Source organism: Notolepis coatsorum (genome assembly GCF_963971535.1).
Source record: "Notolepis coatsorum genome assembly, chromosome: 3".
Lineage (NCBI taxonomy): Eukaryota > Metazoa > Chordata > Actinopteri > Aulopiformes > Paralepididae > Notolepis > Notolepis coatsorum.
In genome coordinates, this window is record NC_140167.1 from 1,558,149 (window position 1) to 1,573,263 (window position 15,115).

The 15,115-nt window shown below is 46.3% G+C and overlaps 1 protein-coding gene across 1 annotated transcript in view; it reads right to left on the reverse strand.

Moving 5' to 3' along the window:
• LOC311225104 (DNA (cytosine-5)-methyltransferase 3A-like) overlaps positions 1 to 15,115 on the reverse strand; it is a gene marked incomplete at its 5' end in the record, with an annotated part of 142,360 nt that overhangs the window by 6,816 nt on the left and 120,429 nt on the right. Inside the window, 3 exons of the mRNA XM_084310310.1 lie at positions 2,010 to 2,094; positions 5,729 to 5,912; positions 12,993 to 13,105. Coding sequence (XP_084166436.1) covers positions 2,010 to 2,094; positions 5,729 to 5,912; positions 12,993 to 13,105 — 382 coding nt within the window. The remainder of the gene's footprint in view (positions 1 to 2,009; positions 2,095 to 5,728; positions 5,913 to 12,992; positions 13,106 to 15,115) is intronic.

Here is a 15,115-nt window from a genome sequence, read left to right on the forward strand (position 1 = left end):
GGACATACTAGTATAGCACAAGGTTCCCGGTTTGATTCCGGCTCCTCCCAGCAGCACGTTGCGAAGTGTCCTTGAGCAAGACACTTAACCCCCTAACTCAGTGGTTCTCAAACTACGGGTCGCGACCGAAATTGGGGTCGCGGGTCGGGGACAACACTATTGCCACTATGTCTGTATATCTGTTTATATTCCATGTATATATACATATACACACCAATTATTCACTTGTTCTATTCTCCATCCATCTATCATCCATAGCAACGCTGTATTATCACCGACCCTCTAATGGGGGAGGGGTCCCCTCTGAGCAGCCCATCTACGTTTTTTTTTTTTTTTTTTCTATCGCTAGGTTTTAGGGAGTCGGTCCTTATCTTCATTGGGGAACGCCTGGGGGTGTTAACCCTAACCCTAACCCTAACGTCTGGGGGGTGTCGCTAAATTGTGGATTTTATGGTGGTTTTTGTTGTGGATCTATTGGGTGGGAGGTTCGAAGGGTCAAAGTGGGCATCAAACAGGAGGGAAGAGTGTCACGTTTTAAACTGTGGAGACCAAACAGAGAAGGTAAAGACGACTTTGAACTGTAATCCAGAACTATTTTATTGCACTGTAAAAAAAAATTGTATCTGTTCTATTCTACTATTTTATTGCACTATTGCACTATTTTACTCTGTCTATTTTATCTTACTCTTTTTATTATTGTCTATTTAAAACTGAAGCAAACCATAAACAAGGTGGCCTGTTGGGATGTTAGATCCTAATGTGAAAAACTGTGATTTTATGTCTGCACTTTATGTTCTCATTTTATGCCTCTTTTTTCTGTCACTTTGAGCTGCATCATTATTATTATTATTGTGATGTTTGTTCGTGTTCTGTGAAGCCCACGGGGGCAATTTGTTGTGATTTCGAGCTCTACTGTACAAAATAAACGTGATTCGATTTGATTTACTGTTCTGCGGCATTGCCTTCTGCTGTCTCGTTCTGAACCAGACATGCTGGATGTATTCCTGCATCGTTGGACGGAAGCCAGAGGCCTGAGTCCTTCCAAGAAGCGGACGCGTTTATGAACGTAGCACACCGGGAAGACATCGAGACCGACAACGTCTAATCTAATAGGACAGGAGAACTACATCTGATTCATGGTCAGTTTTACAAATATGAGTGCATTCTTACCAACTGTCTCGCCTGTTTTATAGCAACACTATTATCACCGACATCTAAGAAGGGAGATCCCCCCTTGAACGGCCCTTCTAAGGTTTCTCTCCTCCACATTGCCTGTGGAGCATCAGTTTTATTTGTCACGGCATACAGGTATACAGTGAAATTGCTAGGTTTTAGTGAGTTTTTCCTTACCTTCGTGTGTCTGGGAGTGTTGCATTTATTTATTAAAAAGATTTTGGACTTCATGGTGTTTTTGTTTTGTTCTTGATTTATTGTGATGTTTCTTCTTGACTTGTTTAAAGAAGACGTGTCCGGCCCATTAACGTGTGTTGTCGGGCCTTACAAATGAATTTGATTTGGTTTGATTTGACTACAGAATCGTGAGATTCGCAGGTTTCGAGTTACACAACGATGCATGTGGCGGGAGAGAGCAATGTAGAGGGGACGGCTCCTCCCACAATGTAGAGGGGGACGGCTCCTCCCACAATGTAGAGGGGACGGCTCCTCCCACAATGTAGAGGGGGACGGCTCCTCCCACAATGTAGAGGGGGACGGCTGATCATGCATATTTATTAGAACATTTAATTACAGCACTATGTTATCAATACACGTTTATAAAACAAGGCATATTTAGCCAAAATATGTTGCCAGAACATTTCTAATTTTTTTTTAAATCAATATTTATTTTTTCTTTTTTTAACTTGCCACTGTCACCTACCCACAACCCCACTTTGGGTCGCGACCCGTAGTTTGAGAACCGCTGATTTAGACAGTTTGGAGTCTCTTCTGGGGTTTTGTGTTAAAGGGTGAGAGTGGGGGCGGGGGGGGGGGGGGGGGGGGGCTGGTCGAACCTGTTGCTATGCCGTCGAACAGGGACAGGACCCGGATCGCCTGCCTCTTCTCCGCCATGACCGGGGGGTAGGGCTGTGATGGTTCCTGGGAGAGACAACGGCAACAAGGAGGAGAAATCAGCCCTATGTTCCCTCAGCCCTATGTTCCTACAGCCCTATGTTCCTACAGCCCTATGTTCCTACAGCCCTATGTTCCCTCAGCCCTATGTTCCTACAGCCCTATGTTCCCACAGCCCTATGTTCCCACAGCCCTATGTTCCCTCAGCCCTATGTTCCTACAGCCCTATGTTCCTACAGCCCTATGTTCCCACAGCCCTATGTTCCTACAGCCCTATGTTCCCACAGCCCTATGTTCCTACAGCCCTATGTTCCTACAGCCCTATGTTCACTGAGCCCTATGTTCCCACAGCCCTATGTTCCTACAGCCCTATGTTCCCACAGCCCTATGTTCACTGAGCCCTATGTTCCCACAGCCCTATGTTCCTACAGCCCTATGTTCCCACAGCCCTATGTTCCCACAGCCCTATGTTCCTACAGCCCTATGTTCCCACAGCCCTATGTTCCTACAGCCCTATGTTCCTATAGCCCTATGTTCCTACAGCCCTATGTTCCCTCAGCCCTATGTTCCCTCAGCCATATGTTCCCTCAGCCCTATGTTCCCACAGCCCTATGTTCCTACAGCCCTATGTTCCCTCAGCCCTATGTTCCTACAGCCCTATGTTCCTATAGCCCTATGTTCCTACAGCCCTATGTTCCCTCAGCCCTATGTTCCCTCAGCCATATGTTCCCTCAGCCCTATGTTCCCTCAGCCCTATGTTCCTACAGCCCTATGTTCCTACAGCCCTATGTTCCCTCAGCCCTATGTTCCTACAGCCCTATGTTCCCTCAGCCCTATGTTCCTACAGCCCTATGTTCCTACAGCCCTATGTTCCTACAGCCCTATGTTCTTACAGCCCTATGTTCCTACAGCCCTATGTTCTCACAGCCCTATGTTCCTACAGCCCTATGTTCCCTCAGCCCTATGTTCCTACAGCCCTATGTTCCTACAGCCCTATGTTCCCACAGCCCTATGTTCCTACAGCCCTATGTTCTCACAGCCCTATGTTCCTACAGCCCTATGTTTCCACAGCCCTATGTTCCTACAGCCCTATGTTCCCACAGCCCTATGTTCCCTCAGCCCTATGTTCCTACAGCCCTATGTTCCCACAGCCCTATGTTCCTACAGCCCTATGTTCCCTCAGCCCTATGTTCTTACAGCCCTATGTTCCTACAGCCCTATGTTCTCACAGCCCTATGTTCCTACAGCCCTATGTTCCCTCAGCCCTATGTTCCTACAGCCCTATGTTCCTACAGCCCTATGTTCCCACAGCCCTATGTTCCTACAGCCCTATGTTCTCACAGCCCTATGTTCCTACAGCCCTATGTTTCCACAGCCCTATGTTCCTACAGCCCTATGTTCCCACAGCCCTATGTTCCCTCAGCCCTATGTTCCTACAGCCCTATGTTCCCACAGCCCTATGTTCCCACAACCCTATGTTCCCTCAGCCCTATGTTCCTACAGCCCTATGTTCCCACAGCCCTATGTTCCCTCAGCCCTATGTTCCCACAGCCCTCTGTTCCTACAGCCCTATGTTCCTACAGCCCTATGTTCCCACAGCCCTATGTTCCCACAGCCCTATGTTCCCACAGCCCTATGTTCCTACAGCCCTATGTTCATACAGCCCTATGTTCCTACAGCCCTATGTTCCCACAGCCCTATGTTCCTACAGCCCTATGTTCCCACAGCCCTATGTTCCTACAGCCATAAGGTCCCACAGCCCTCTGTTCCTACAGCCCTATGTTCCTACAGCCCTATGTTCCTACATCCCTATGTTCCTACAGCCCTATGTTCCTACAGCCCTATGTTCCCACAGCCCTATGTTCCTACAGCCCTATGTTCCTACAGCCCTATGTTCCCTCAGCCCTATGTTCCTACAGCCCTATGTTCCCTCAGCCCTATGTTCCTACAGCCCTATGTTCCTACAGCCCTATGTTCCTACAGCCCTATGTTCCTACAGCCCTATGTTCCCTCAGCCCTATGTTCCTACAGCCCTATGTTCTCACAGCCCTATGTTCCTACAGCCCTATGTTCCCTCAGCCCTATGTTCCTACAGCCCTATGTTCCTACAGCCCTATGTTCCCACAGCCCTATGTTCCTACAGCCCTATGTTCCCTCAGCCATATGTTCCCTCAGCCCTATGTTCCTACAGCCCTATGTTCCCACAGCCCTATGTTCCTACAGCCCTATGTTCCCACAGCCCTATGTTCCCACAACCCTATGTTCCCTCAGCTCTATGTTCCTACAGCCCTATGTTCCTACAGCCCTATGTTCCTACAGCCCTATGTTCCCTCAGCCCTATGTTCCTACAGCCCTATGTTCCTACAGCCCTATGTTCCCACAGCCCTATGTTCCCACAGCCCTATGTTCCCACAGCCCTATGTTCCTACAGCCCTATGTTCCCACAGCCCTATGTTCCCACAGCCCTATGTTCCCACAGCCCTATGTTCCTACAGCCCTATGTTCCCACAGCCCTATGTTCCTACAGCCATAAGGTCCCACAGCCCTCTGTTCCTACAGCCCTATGTTCCTACAGCCCTATGTTCCTACAGCCCTATGTTCCCTCAGCCCTATGTTCCTACAGCCCTATGTTCCTACAGCCCTATGTTCCTACAGCCCTATGTTCTCACAGCCCTATGTTCCTACAGCCCTATGTTCCCACAGCCCTATGTTCCCTCAGCCCTATGTTCCTACAGCCCTATGTTCCCACAGCCCTATGTTCCCACAGCCCTATGTTCCATCAGCCCTATGTTCCCTCAGCCCTATGTTCCTACAGCCCTATGTTCCTACAGCCCTATGTTCCCACAGCCCTATGTTCCTACAGCCCTATGTTCCCACAGCCCTATGTTCCCTCAGCCCTATGTTCCTACAGCCCTATGTTCCCACAGCCCTATGTTCCCACAGCCCTATGTTCCATCAGCCCTATGTTCCCTCAGCCCTATGTTCCCACAGCCCTATGTTCCTACAGCCCTATGTTCCCTCAGCCCTATGTTCCCACAGCCCTATGTTCCTACAGCCCTATGTTCCATCAGCCCTATGTTCCCTCAGCCCTATGTTCCTACAGCCCTATGTTCCCACAGCCCTATGTTCATACAGCCCTATGTTCCGACAGCCCTATGTTCCTACAGCCCTATGTTCCCACAGCCCCATGTTCCCTCAGCCCTATGTTCCCACAGCCCTATGTTCCCACAGCCCTATGTTCCTACAGCCCTATGTTCCCACAGCCCTATGTTCCCTCAGCCCTATGTTCCCTCAGCCCTATGTTCCTACAGCCCTATGTTCCCACAGCCCTATGTTCCCACAGCCCTATGTTCATACAGCCCCATGTTCCCTCAGCCCTATGTTCCCTTAAAGGAACACGCCAACATTTTGGGAAAAAGCGGACATGGCCGGTTAGTCAGTGAGGTGTTAGTCGGACAATGCCTAGGCTAACCGGCCATGTCCGCTTCCATTCATTGTGCTAAGCTAGGCTAACGTGCAGCCAGATAGCTTTCTACTGAACGCACAGAGAGGAGACTGGTATCCATCTTCTTGTCTCTCTCTGGAGAAGATGGTAAGCTACAGCAGTAATTTCCCAAAATGTGGGCGTGTTCCTTTAACCCCCGCCGGTGCAGTTACTCACAAAGTCCTGGTCGTGGTTGTTGGCGAAGAAGTGCTGCAGCCGGCAGGGCCAGTCGGGGCGGCGCTGCAGGAGCCCCAGGGAGCCCTCGCTGCCGCACATGTAGCAGTTCCAGGGGTCCTCCTTGATGGCCAGCTGGGAGGCCCCGGGCCCCACCAGGAGGTCCACACACTCCACACAGAAACACCTGCAACCCGAGAAAACAACGTGGGGTTCAGTCCTCGTGCTTGTTGTGGATGATGTACAACAGTTACATCCTGTTCCAGAACGATAATACAGCGTGATCTATGTGATACATATATACATTAGAGACGCGTGTTTGGGTACTTGAACATGTGCTATATATATGATATACTATTAATATACTATTATTTATTATATATGTGTATGTGTATATATGTATACTATATATATATATACTTTTGAGATAACTCTGTTGTGCGTCCAAGTCAGTGTTTGTTTGTCTTCTTGTTTACTTTGTCTCTTTCTCTGTTTAATGTTGTTATCTGTTCTATGTGGACAATGACAATACAATAATGCATAAATACTTTCACTACAAAAAAGTGAAAAAAAAGAAACACCTGCCCAGGGAGTGGTATTCTGGTCGTTGTAAACAGCGACTCCTACAGGTCGGTCAGGGCGCCTGCACAGCGAGGGAGGGAGATGGTGAGGGTAGTGTGAGCCTCCCACGCGTTACACCTCGCCAATGAGAGTCCGCGCTGGCAGGTGAAAAGAGAGCCGCTGGCCGTCTCCACATGTATCGGAGGAAGCGTGTGGTAGTATCTATCAACCCTCCCTAGACCGACCAGTGGGGGGCACATGCGAGCAATGACCAATTGCTCCGATGTTGCTCTCCAGCTGCCGGTGATACAAGTGGGCTCGCTCTGAGGGAAGGAGGCCGTTCACGCTAGTGGAGGAGGAGGAGGAGGAGGAGGAGGAGGAGGAGGAGGAGGAGGAGGGGGAGGTGGAGGAGGAGGAGGAGGATGGGGAGGAGGAGGAGGAGGAGGAGGAGGGGGAGGTGGAGGAGGAGGAGCAGGAGCAGGAGGGGGAGGAGGAGGAGGAGGAGGGGGAGGAAGAGGAAGAGGAAGAGGAGGAGGAAGAGGAAGAGGAGAGGAGGAGGAGGAGGAGGAGGAGGAGGAGGGGGAGGAAGAGGAGGAGGAGGAGGAGGAGGAGGAGGAAGAGGAAGAGGAAGAGGAGGAGGTGGAGGGGGAGGAGGAGGAGGAGGAGGAGGAGGAGGAGGAGGGGGAGGAGGAGGAGGAGGAGGAGGAGGAGGAGGAGCTGGAGAAGGAGGAGGAGGAGGAAGAGGAGGAGGAGGAGGAGGAGGAGGAGGAGGAGGAGGAGGAGGAGGAGGAGGAGGAGGGGGAGGAGGAGGAGGAGGAAGACAGCGATGCCAGCGGGGAGGCCGACACCGCCCTCCGATGCCTGGCTGGGTTTCCCGAAACGGGTTGTGTGCAAAGAGCACAGCCTCTCCATTTGCACAACGTGCACGAAATAAAAAAATATATAAACATCTATTTGTCTTGTTCAATTCAGGTAGTTTCATGTAGGTCAAACACGAGTGATTAGCTGCATCAACTGTACATGTATTGCAGGACAATGTGTGCCATGCAGTGCATCTGTGTTGATACAATTATATATATTGTATATAATATATTTTAGGCAGTTTCATGGCATGAATTGCATTTCTCTGTAGACCGCAGCAGCGATAGAAATATAGGGCGAAATGGCGAATGTAGCTGTGCATTCACTGTACATGTATTGCAGGACAATGTGTATACTGCCTAATATCTGTGTTGGTACAATTATATATAAAACGATATATATTTGAGCGACTAGCCCCTCTACACTAGCGCGAACGGCCTCCTTCCCTCAGATCGCGCAAACCGAACGCGGAAGTGCAACTCCGTTAGGGAAAATATACACGCTTCCAGGCCATCGGCTACACGCATAACTTTAACACTGCTTTAATAACACTGCATTATCGAGACAGCGCCCATATGAGGATCTGGCCGGTAATGAATTCCAAGAGTAGGGTAAATCTGCAGTGCCGCTCGGTGACATTGAGTAGGATACGGTATTACAATGGAATAAAAGCCAAAACAACCTTGCAGTTACACTCCCTGCCAGGTGGGGGTGCTGCAGCCCCTTCCCACGTCACTGGCTCATACAAAACCAAGCATTTCACTGTAATGTACATGTACTTTATATGTGACAAATAAAACAAAACTATTGAACTATTGTCATTATTACTTGCACTTTGTTCTATGTTCTATTATTCTATTATCTAACTACCTACCCTACCTGTAACCCCCCCCCACACACATGCTGCTATGACACCTGAATTTCCCCGAGGGGATAAGTAAAGGAACGCTTGACTTGACCCTTGACCCCTCGTAGTGACGTAAGCAAAGAAGTCTCTGACACTCTGACGGAAAGTCTCGCATGTATGTTAAATCTTTTTGCATTTTTTCCCTCCTAGTGTGAGAATTCCTGCAACGTGTTCTTTGACTATTTCCTTCGTGTTTGTTGACCAAACCCCTCCTCCTTTACTCCTGGTGAACTTCATGCCAGGACGCTGTGTGGTATAAATGGTTTAAACACGGTGCAGTCATTGGATCACCATGGCGCCACTGTTATACCACCGTGGTATAATCCAATTTAAAGGAGTCATATCATATCATATCATGGAGAATGGGTTTTCCTTAGTATGGATAGCTTTTTGCCTCATCTTGTTGACTTATTGTTATGATTTTATATGCTGTGTGATTTTATATGCTTTTTATTTTGGCTCATTTCTGTATCTACAATCGACGTGACTGTAAATGAGGGAAACCTCAGCTGCCTTTTAAGTTTAATTAAAGGTTTGAAATTAAATTAAATGTGTTATTTGGGCTCTGAGGGGGAATGACATAGATACTCCTTGAAGGCCTCAGATCAACGAGCCTAAACAAGCTGTTCAGAATTATTGCAGCTTGTGATGTCATAGAAGGACGAAAGAAGCTTTATAATGAATCAATTAGCTGTACTTTTAGGAGCCGGGGAAATGTTTAAACATTTTTCTTTTCATTTAAAGGGGAACTATCTTATAAATGGCCTTTTTGAGTGTTTAGCATTGTTTCCTAGCTATGTGAACTTATATTAATATGATCTATGTCTCAAAATTCTCATATTGGCGCATTCTTCCAATTCTCCTCTCACAATATTCACCCTCACTGAACTGAGTCGTTTGAAAATGTGCCTATATGTGATGTCAGAGAGACACCGCTGCATGTTAATGTGGCTCCTCAGCACCAGCACCTGCACCCCAGTCCACATCATATAGTCACTGCTGCATGTTAATGTGGCTCCTCAGCACCAGCACCTGCACCCCAGTCCACATCATATAGTCACTGCTGCATGTTAATGTGGCTCCTCAGCACCAGCACCTGCACCCCAGTCCACATCATATAGTCACTGCTGCATGTTAATGTGGCTCCTCAGCACCAGCACCTGCACCCCAGTCCACATCATATAGTCACTGCTGCATGTTAATGTGGCTCCTCAGCACCAGCACCTGCACCCCAGTCCACATCATATAGTCACTGCTGCATGTTAATGTGGCTCCTCAGCACCAGCACCTGCACCCCAGTCCACATCATATAGTCACTGCTGCATGTTAATGTGGCTCCTCAGCACCAGCACCTGCACCCCAGTCCACATCATATAGTCACTGCTGCATGTTAATGTGGCTCCTCAGCACCAGCACCTGCACCCCAGTCCACATCATATAGTCACTGCTGCATGTTAATGTGGCTCCTCAGCACCAGCACCTGCACCCCAGTCCACATCATATAGTCACTGCTGCATGTTAATGTGGCTCCTCAGCACCAGCACCTGCACCCCAGTCCACATCAGCTCAAAACAGCTCGAGATCTTGAGGTAGAAAAATGCTGTTTTTGAGGACTTGATTAGAAATACAAAACAATGAATAAAAAAATATATATATATTACAGAGGTGTTCCATAGACTCACAGGAATTGTGTAAAAGTGCCCAAATAGTGAAAGAAATAGTAAAATAGTTCCCCTTTAATGAATTTCAATTAATTGAATTAATAACAAAATGTGGCGTCTTCTTGCTCCACAACCACCAAAAACAACGTGTCCAATACAAGGGAAGAGAGAGATGCTGGGAATGAATTTAGACAAGTTTCTTTGCAAAAGAAAAAGCGTAACAAACATGTTCCACAGATTCAAGGAGGTCGTATGAGAGGCTGAGATCACATGGGACACCTTTCTGATGCAGCTGCTAACCCTAACTACACGTCTCTCTTCCAAACTACACGTCTTGTGTTTCGCTCCCAGTTGAAAAACGTTCAACTTTATCAACACGGAGCGCACTGACGTCGATGTCACCTTCTTGTCGACGGACCAATCAAATCAACCGAGGGGAGGGATTACAAAATCTAAGGTTATCTGAAGAGAAATCGCCAGCAAGTCAAACCAATCGATAACGGAGGAGAAGCTAATGTTGGCAGTTTTTCCGACAAACCTTGTTCGTATGACCGGGTCTTACCACGACCGAGGAGGGCTGTGAGTAGTGATGTGTGTACTGTACGTAACGTTAGCTGTATGTAACTTATGTAGTGATGTGTGTACTGTACGTAACGTTAGCTGTATGTAACTTATGTAGTGATGTGTGTACTGTATGTAACGTTAGCTGTATGTAACTTATGTAGTAATGTGTGTACTGTACGTAACGTTAGCTGTATGTAACTTATGTAGTGATGTGTGTACTGTACGTAACGTTAGCTGTATGTAACTTATGTAGTGATGTGTGTACTGTACGTAACGTTAGCTGTATGTAACTTATGTAGTGATGTGTGTACTGTACGTAACGTTAGCTGTATGTAACTTATGTAGTGATGTGTGTACTGTATGTAACGTTAGCTGTATGTAACTTATGTAGTGATGTGTGTACTGTATGTAACGTTAGCTGTATGTAACTTATGTAGTGATGTGTGTACTGTACGTAACGTTAGCTGTATGTAACTTATGTAGTGATGTGTGTACTGTACGTAACGTTAGCTGTATGTAACTTATGTAGTGATGTGTGTACTGTACGTAACGTTAGCTGTATGTAACTTATGTAGTGATGTGTGTACTGTACGTAACGTTAGCTGTATGTAACTTATGTAGTGATGTGTGTACTGTACGTAACGTTAGCTGTATGTAACTTATGTAGTGATGTGTGTACTGTATGTAACGTTAGCTGTATGTAACTTATGTAGTGATGTGTGTACTGTATGTAACGTTAGCTGTATGTAACTTATGTAGTGATGTGTGTACTGTACGTAACGTTAGCTGTATGTAACTTATGTAGTGATGTGTGTACTGTATGTAACGTTAGCTGTATGTAACTTATGTAGTAATGTATGTACTGTACGTAACGTTAGCTGTATGTAACTTATGTAGTGATGTGTGTACTGTACGTAACGTTAGCTGTATGTAACTTATTTAGTGATGTGTGTACTGTATGTAACGTTAGCTGTATGTAACTTATGTAGTGATGTGTGTACTGTACGTAACGTTAGCTGTATGTAACTTATGTAGTGATGTGTGTACTGTATGTAACGTTAGCTGTATGTAACTTATGTAGTGATGTGTGTACTGTACGTAACGTTAGCTGTATGTAACTTATGTAGTGATGTGTGTACTGTACGTAGCGTTAGCTGTATGTAACTTATGTAGTGATGTGTGTACTGTACGTAACGTTAGCTGTATGTAACTTATGTAGTGATGTGTGTACTGTACGTAACGTTAGCTGTATGTAACTTATGTAGTAATGTATGTACTGTATGTAACGTTAGCTGTATGTAACTTATGTAGTGATGTGTGTACTGTACGTAACGTTAGCTGTATGTAACTTATTTAGTGATGTGTGTACTGTACGTAACGTTAGCTGTATGTAACTTATGTAGTGATGTGTGTACTGTACGTAACGTTAGCTGTATGTAACTTATGTAGTAATGTATGTACTGTATGTAACGTTAGCTGTATGTAACTTATGTAGTGATGTGTGTACTGTACGTAACGTTAGCTGTATGTAACTTATGTAGTGATGTGTGTACTGTATGTAACGTTAGCTGTATGTAACTTATGTAGTAATGTGTGTACTGTATGTAACGTTAGCTGTATGTAACTTATGTAGTGATGTGTGTACTGTACGTAACGTTAGCTGTATGTAACTTATGTAGTGATGTGTGTACTGTATGTAACGTTAGCTGTATGTAACTTATGTAGTGATGTGTGTACTGTACGTAACGTTAGCTGTATGTAACTTATGTAGTGATGTGTGTACTGTACGTAACGTTAGCTGTATGTAACTTATGTAGTAATGTATGTACTGTACGTAACGTTAGCTGTATGTAACTTATGTAGTGATGTGTGTACTGTACGTAACGTTAGCTGTATGTAACTTATGTAGTGATGTGTGTACTGTACGTAACGTTAGCTGTATGTAACTTATGTAGTGATGTGTGTACTGTACGTAACGTTAGCTGTATCTGTAACTTATGTAGTAATGTGTGTACTGTACGTAACGTTAGCTGTATCTGTAACTTATGTAGCGGTAATCAGTAATAATAATAATAATAATAATAATAGATTCCATTTGTAATGCGCTTTACAGTTGCGGGGCAAATCTCAAAGCGCTACAGTTAAAAGAACTTAAAAACTAGCGAGAATAAAGGAAAGAAAGAATATAAAAATAGGCAAGACTAAAACATAGAATAACATAGAGAAACATAGAATAAATAAAACTGATAGAAGAAATTGGTAAAAGAACATAAAATGTGTGGAGCAAAAAATTTGATAAAAAGTCAACAGAAGGCTCTACTAAAAAGGTGAGTTTTGAGGCCTTTCTTAAAAACATCCCCAGTCTGTGGAGCTCTCAGGTAGTCAGGGAGAGCATTCCACAGACTGGGAGCGGAGGAGCAAAAAGCCAGATCTCCCAGTGGTGTCGCTCGTTGCACCCTGTGCACCCTGTGCCCCCTGTGCCCTCTCCACCCTCCATGTAAACAGCAGGTTGAGCACAAGAACAAGGCATCCCATGTGATCTCAGCCTAAACAATGGCCCCTTTAAACCACCACGGTACTGATGATGACACAGCGGCCTCATTTTAAATAGCAGACGACAAAGTGAACAACGATGTAAACACTGCATGCTTCTCTCGCTGTCGTCATGACGACACAGACCGTGACAACGAGGCAGAGCGACAACGACACTCACCGACAGCAGTTGTTGTTCCCACACATCAGGACCTCGCGTCCTCCGCAGCAGATGGTGCAGTAAGACTGGTAGCCGTCGTCGTCGTACTGGTAGGCACACTCCAGGAAGCAGTTCTGCAACAGGGAGGGGTGCTGGTTACTTCCTGGTCTACAGGGAGGTGTGGTGGTTACTTCCTGGTCTATAGGGAGGTGTAGTGTTTACTTCCTGGTCTATAGGGAGGTGTAGTGGTTACTTCCTGGTCTATAGGGAGGTGTAGTGGTTACTTCCTGGTCTATAGGGAGGTGTAGTGGTTACTTCCTGGTCTATAGGGAGGTGTAGTGGTTACTTCCTGGTCTACAGGGAGGTGTAGTGGTTATTTCCTGGTCTATAGGGAGGTGTAGTGGTTACTTCCTGGTCTATAGGGAGGTGTAGTGGTTACTTCCTGGTCTACAGGGAGGTGTAGTGGTTATTTCCTGGTCTATAGGGAGGTGTAGTGGTTACTTCCTGGTCTATAGGGAGGTGTGGTGGTTACTTCCTGGTCTATAGGGAGGTGTAGTGGTTACTTCCTGGTCTATAGGGAGGTGTAGTGGTTACTTCCTGGTCTATAGGGAGGTGTAGTAGTTACTTCCTGGTCTACAGGGAGGTGTAGTGGTTATTTCCTGGTCTATAGGGAGGTGTAGTGGTTACTTCCTGGTCTATAGGGAGGTGTAGTGGTTACTTCCTGGTCTATAGGGAGGTGTGGTGGTTACTTCCTGGTCTATAGGGAGGTGTAGTGGTTACTTCCTGGTCTATAGGGAGGTGTAGTGGTTACTTCCTGGTCTATAGGGAGGTGTGGTGGTTACTTCCTGGTCTACAGGGAGGTGTAGTGGTTACTTCCTGGTCTATAGGGAGGTGTAGTGGTTACTTCCTGGTCTATAGGGAGGTGTGGTGGTTACTTCCTGGTCTATAGGGAGGTGTAGTGGTTATTTCCTGGTCTATAGGGAGGTGTAGTGGTTACTTCCTGGTCTATAGGGAGGTGTGGTGGTTACTTCCTGGTCTACAGGGAGGTGTAGTGGTTATTTCCTGGTCTATAGGGAGGTGTAGTGGTTACTTCCTGGTCTATAGGGAGGTGTAGTGGTTACTTCCTGGTCTATAGGGAGGTGTGGTGGTTACTTCCTGGTCTACAGGGAGGTGTAGTGGTTATTTCCTGGTCTATAGGGAGGTGTAGTGGTTACTTCCTGGTCTATAGGGAGGTGTAGTGGTTATTTCCTGGTCTATAGGGAGGTGTAGTGGTTACTTCCTGGTCTATAGGGAGGTGTGGTGGTTACTTCCTGGTCTATAGGGAGGTGTGGTGGTTACTTCCTGGTCTACAGGGAGGTGTAGTGGTTATTTCCTGGTCTATAGGGAGGTGTAGTGGTTACTTCCTGGTCTATAGGGAGGTGTAGTGGTTATTTCCTGGTCTATAGGGAGGTGTAGTGGTTACTTCCTGGTCTATAGGGAGGTGTAGTGGTTACTTCCTGGTCTATAGGGAGGTGTAGTGGTTAATGCCGCGTTCACGTTACGTAGGAAGAAGCGGAAGAACCAGCTTCCGACTGGGAAAAACCATTCACGTCAGCCTCCTAGTGGTAATTCCTACTAGGACATATGGGATTTTTTTATAGACCCCGATATCTCCCACTTCGCGTCACGAATTGCGGAAGTATGGATGTGGGCGTTTCATCGAGTCAACGCGTGAAGGCTTCCTAGTTGTAGCAACGAGATGTCCTCTGGTTCTTCCGCTTCTTCCCACGTAACGTGAACGCGGCATAAGTCCTTGCACTTTCCGGTCGGTCCACCTTCTTGAAAAACGCAATGTAATGCCCCATTGCCCATTTCTAAATCGTCTCGTTTAAAACAAATAAAGCATGAACATTTGCACGGTGTACCTTTCTGTGCGTATTCATCCACAATCTATCTGCTCAACATGAAAATATTCGCAATTAATCGTAAAAAGAAATCTTCGAATTTTATTTCAACCAGAAATGCTTAAACAATAATGTTAGTGATAGAAGGGAACTCATTTTGTGCAAAAATGGAAAGCTTGCCAATGTTCATGAGGCAGAATTGTTACAATAGTCGATAATCCATTTCCCCCATGATACATCCCTATAAGGGTGGACCTCGCG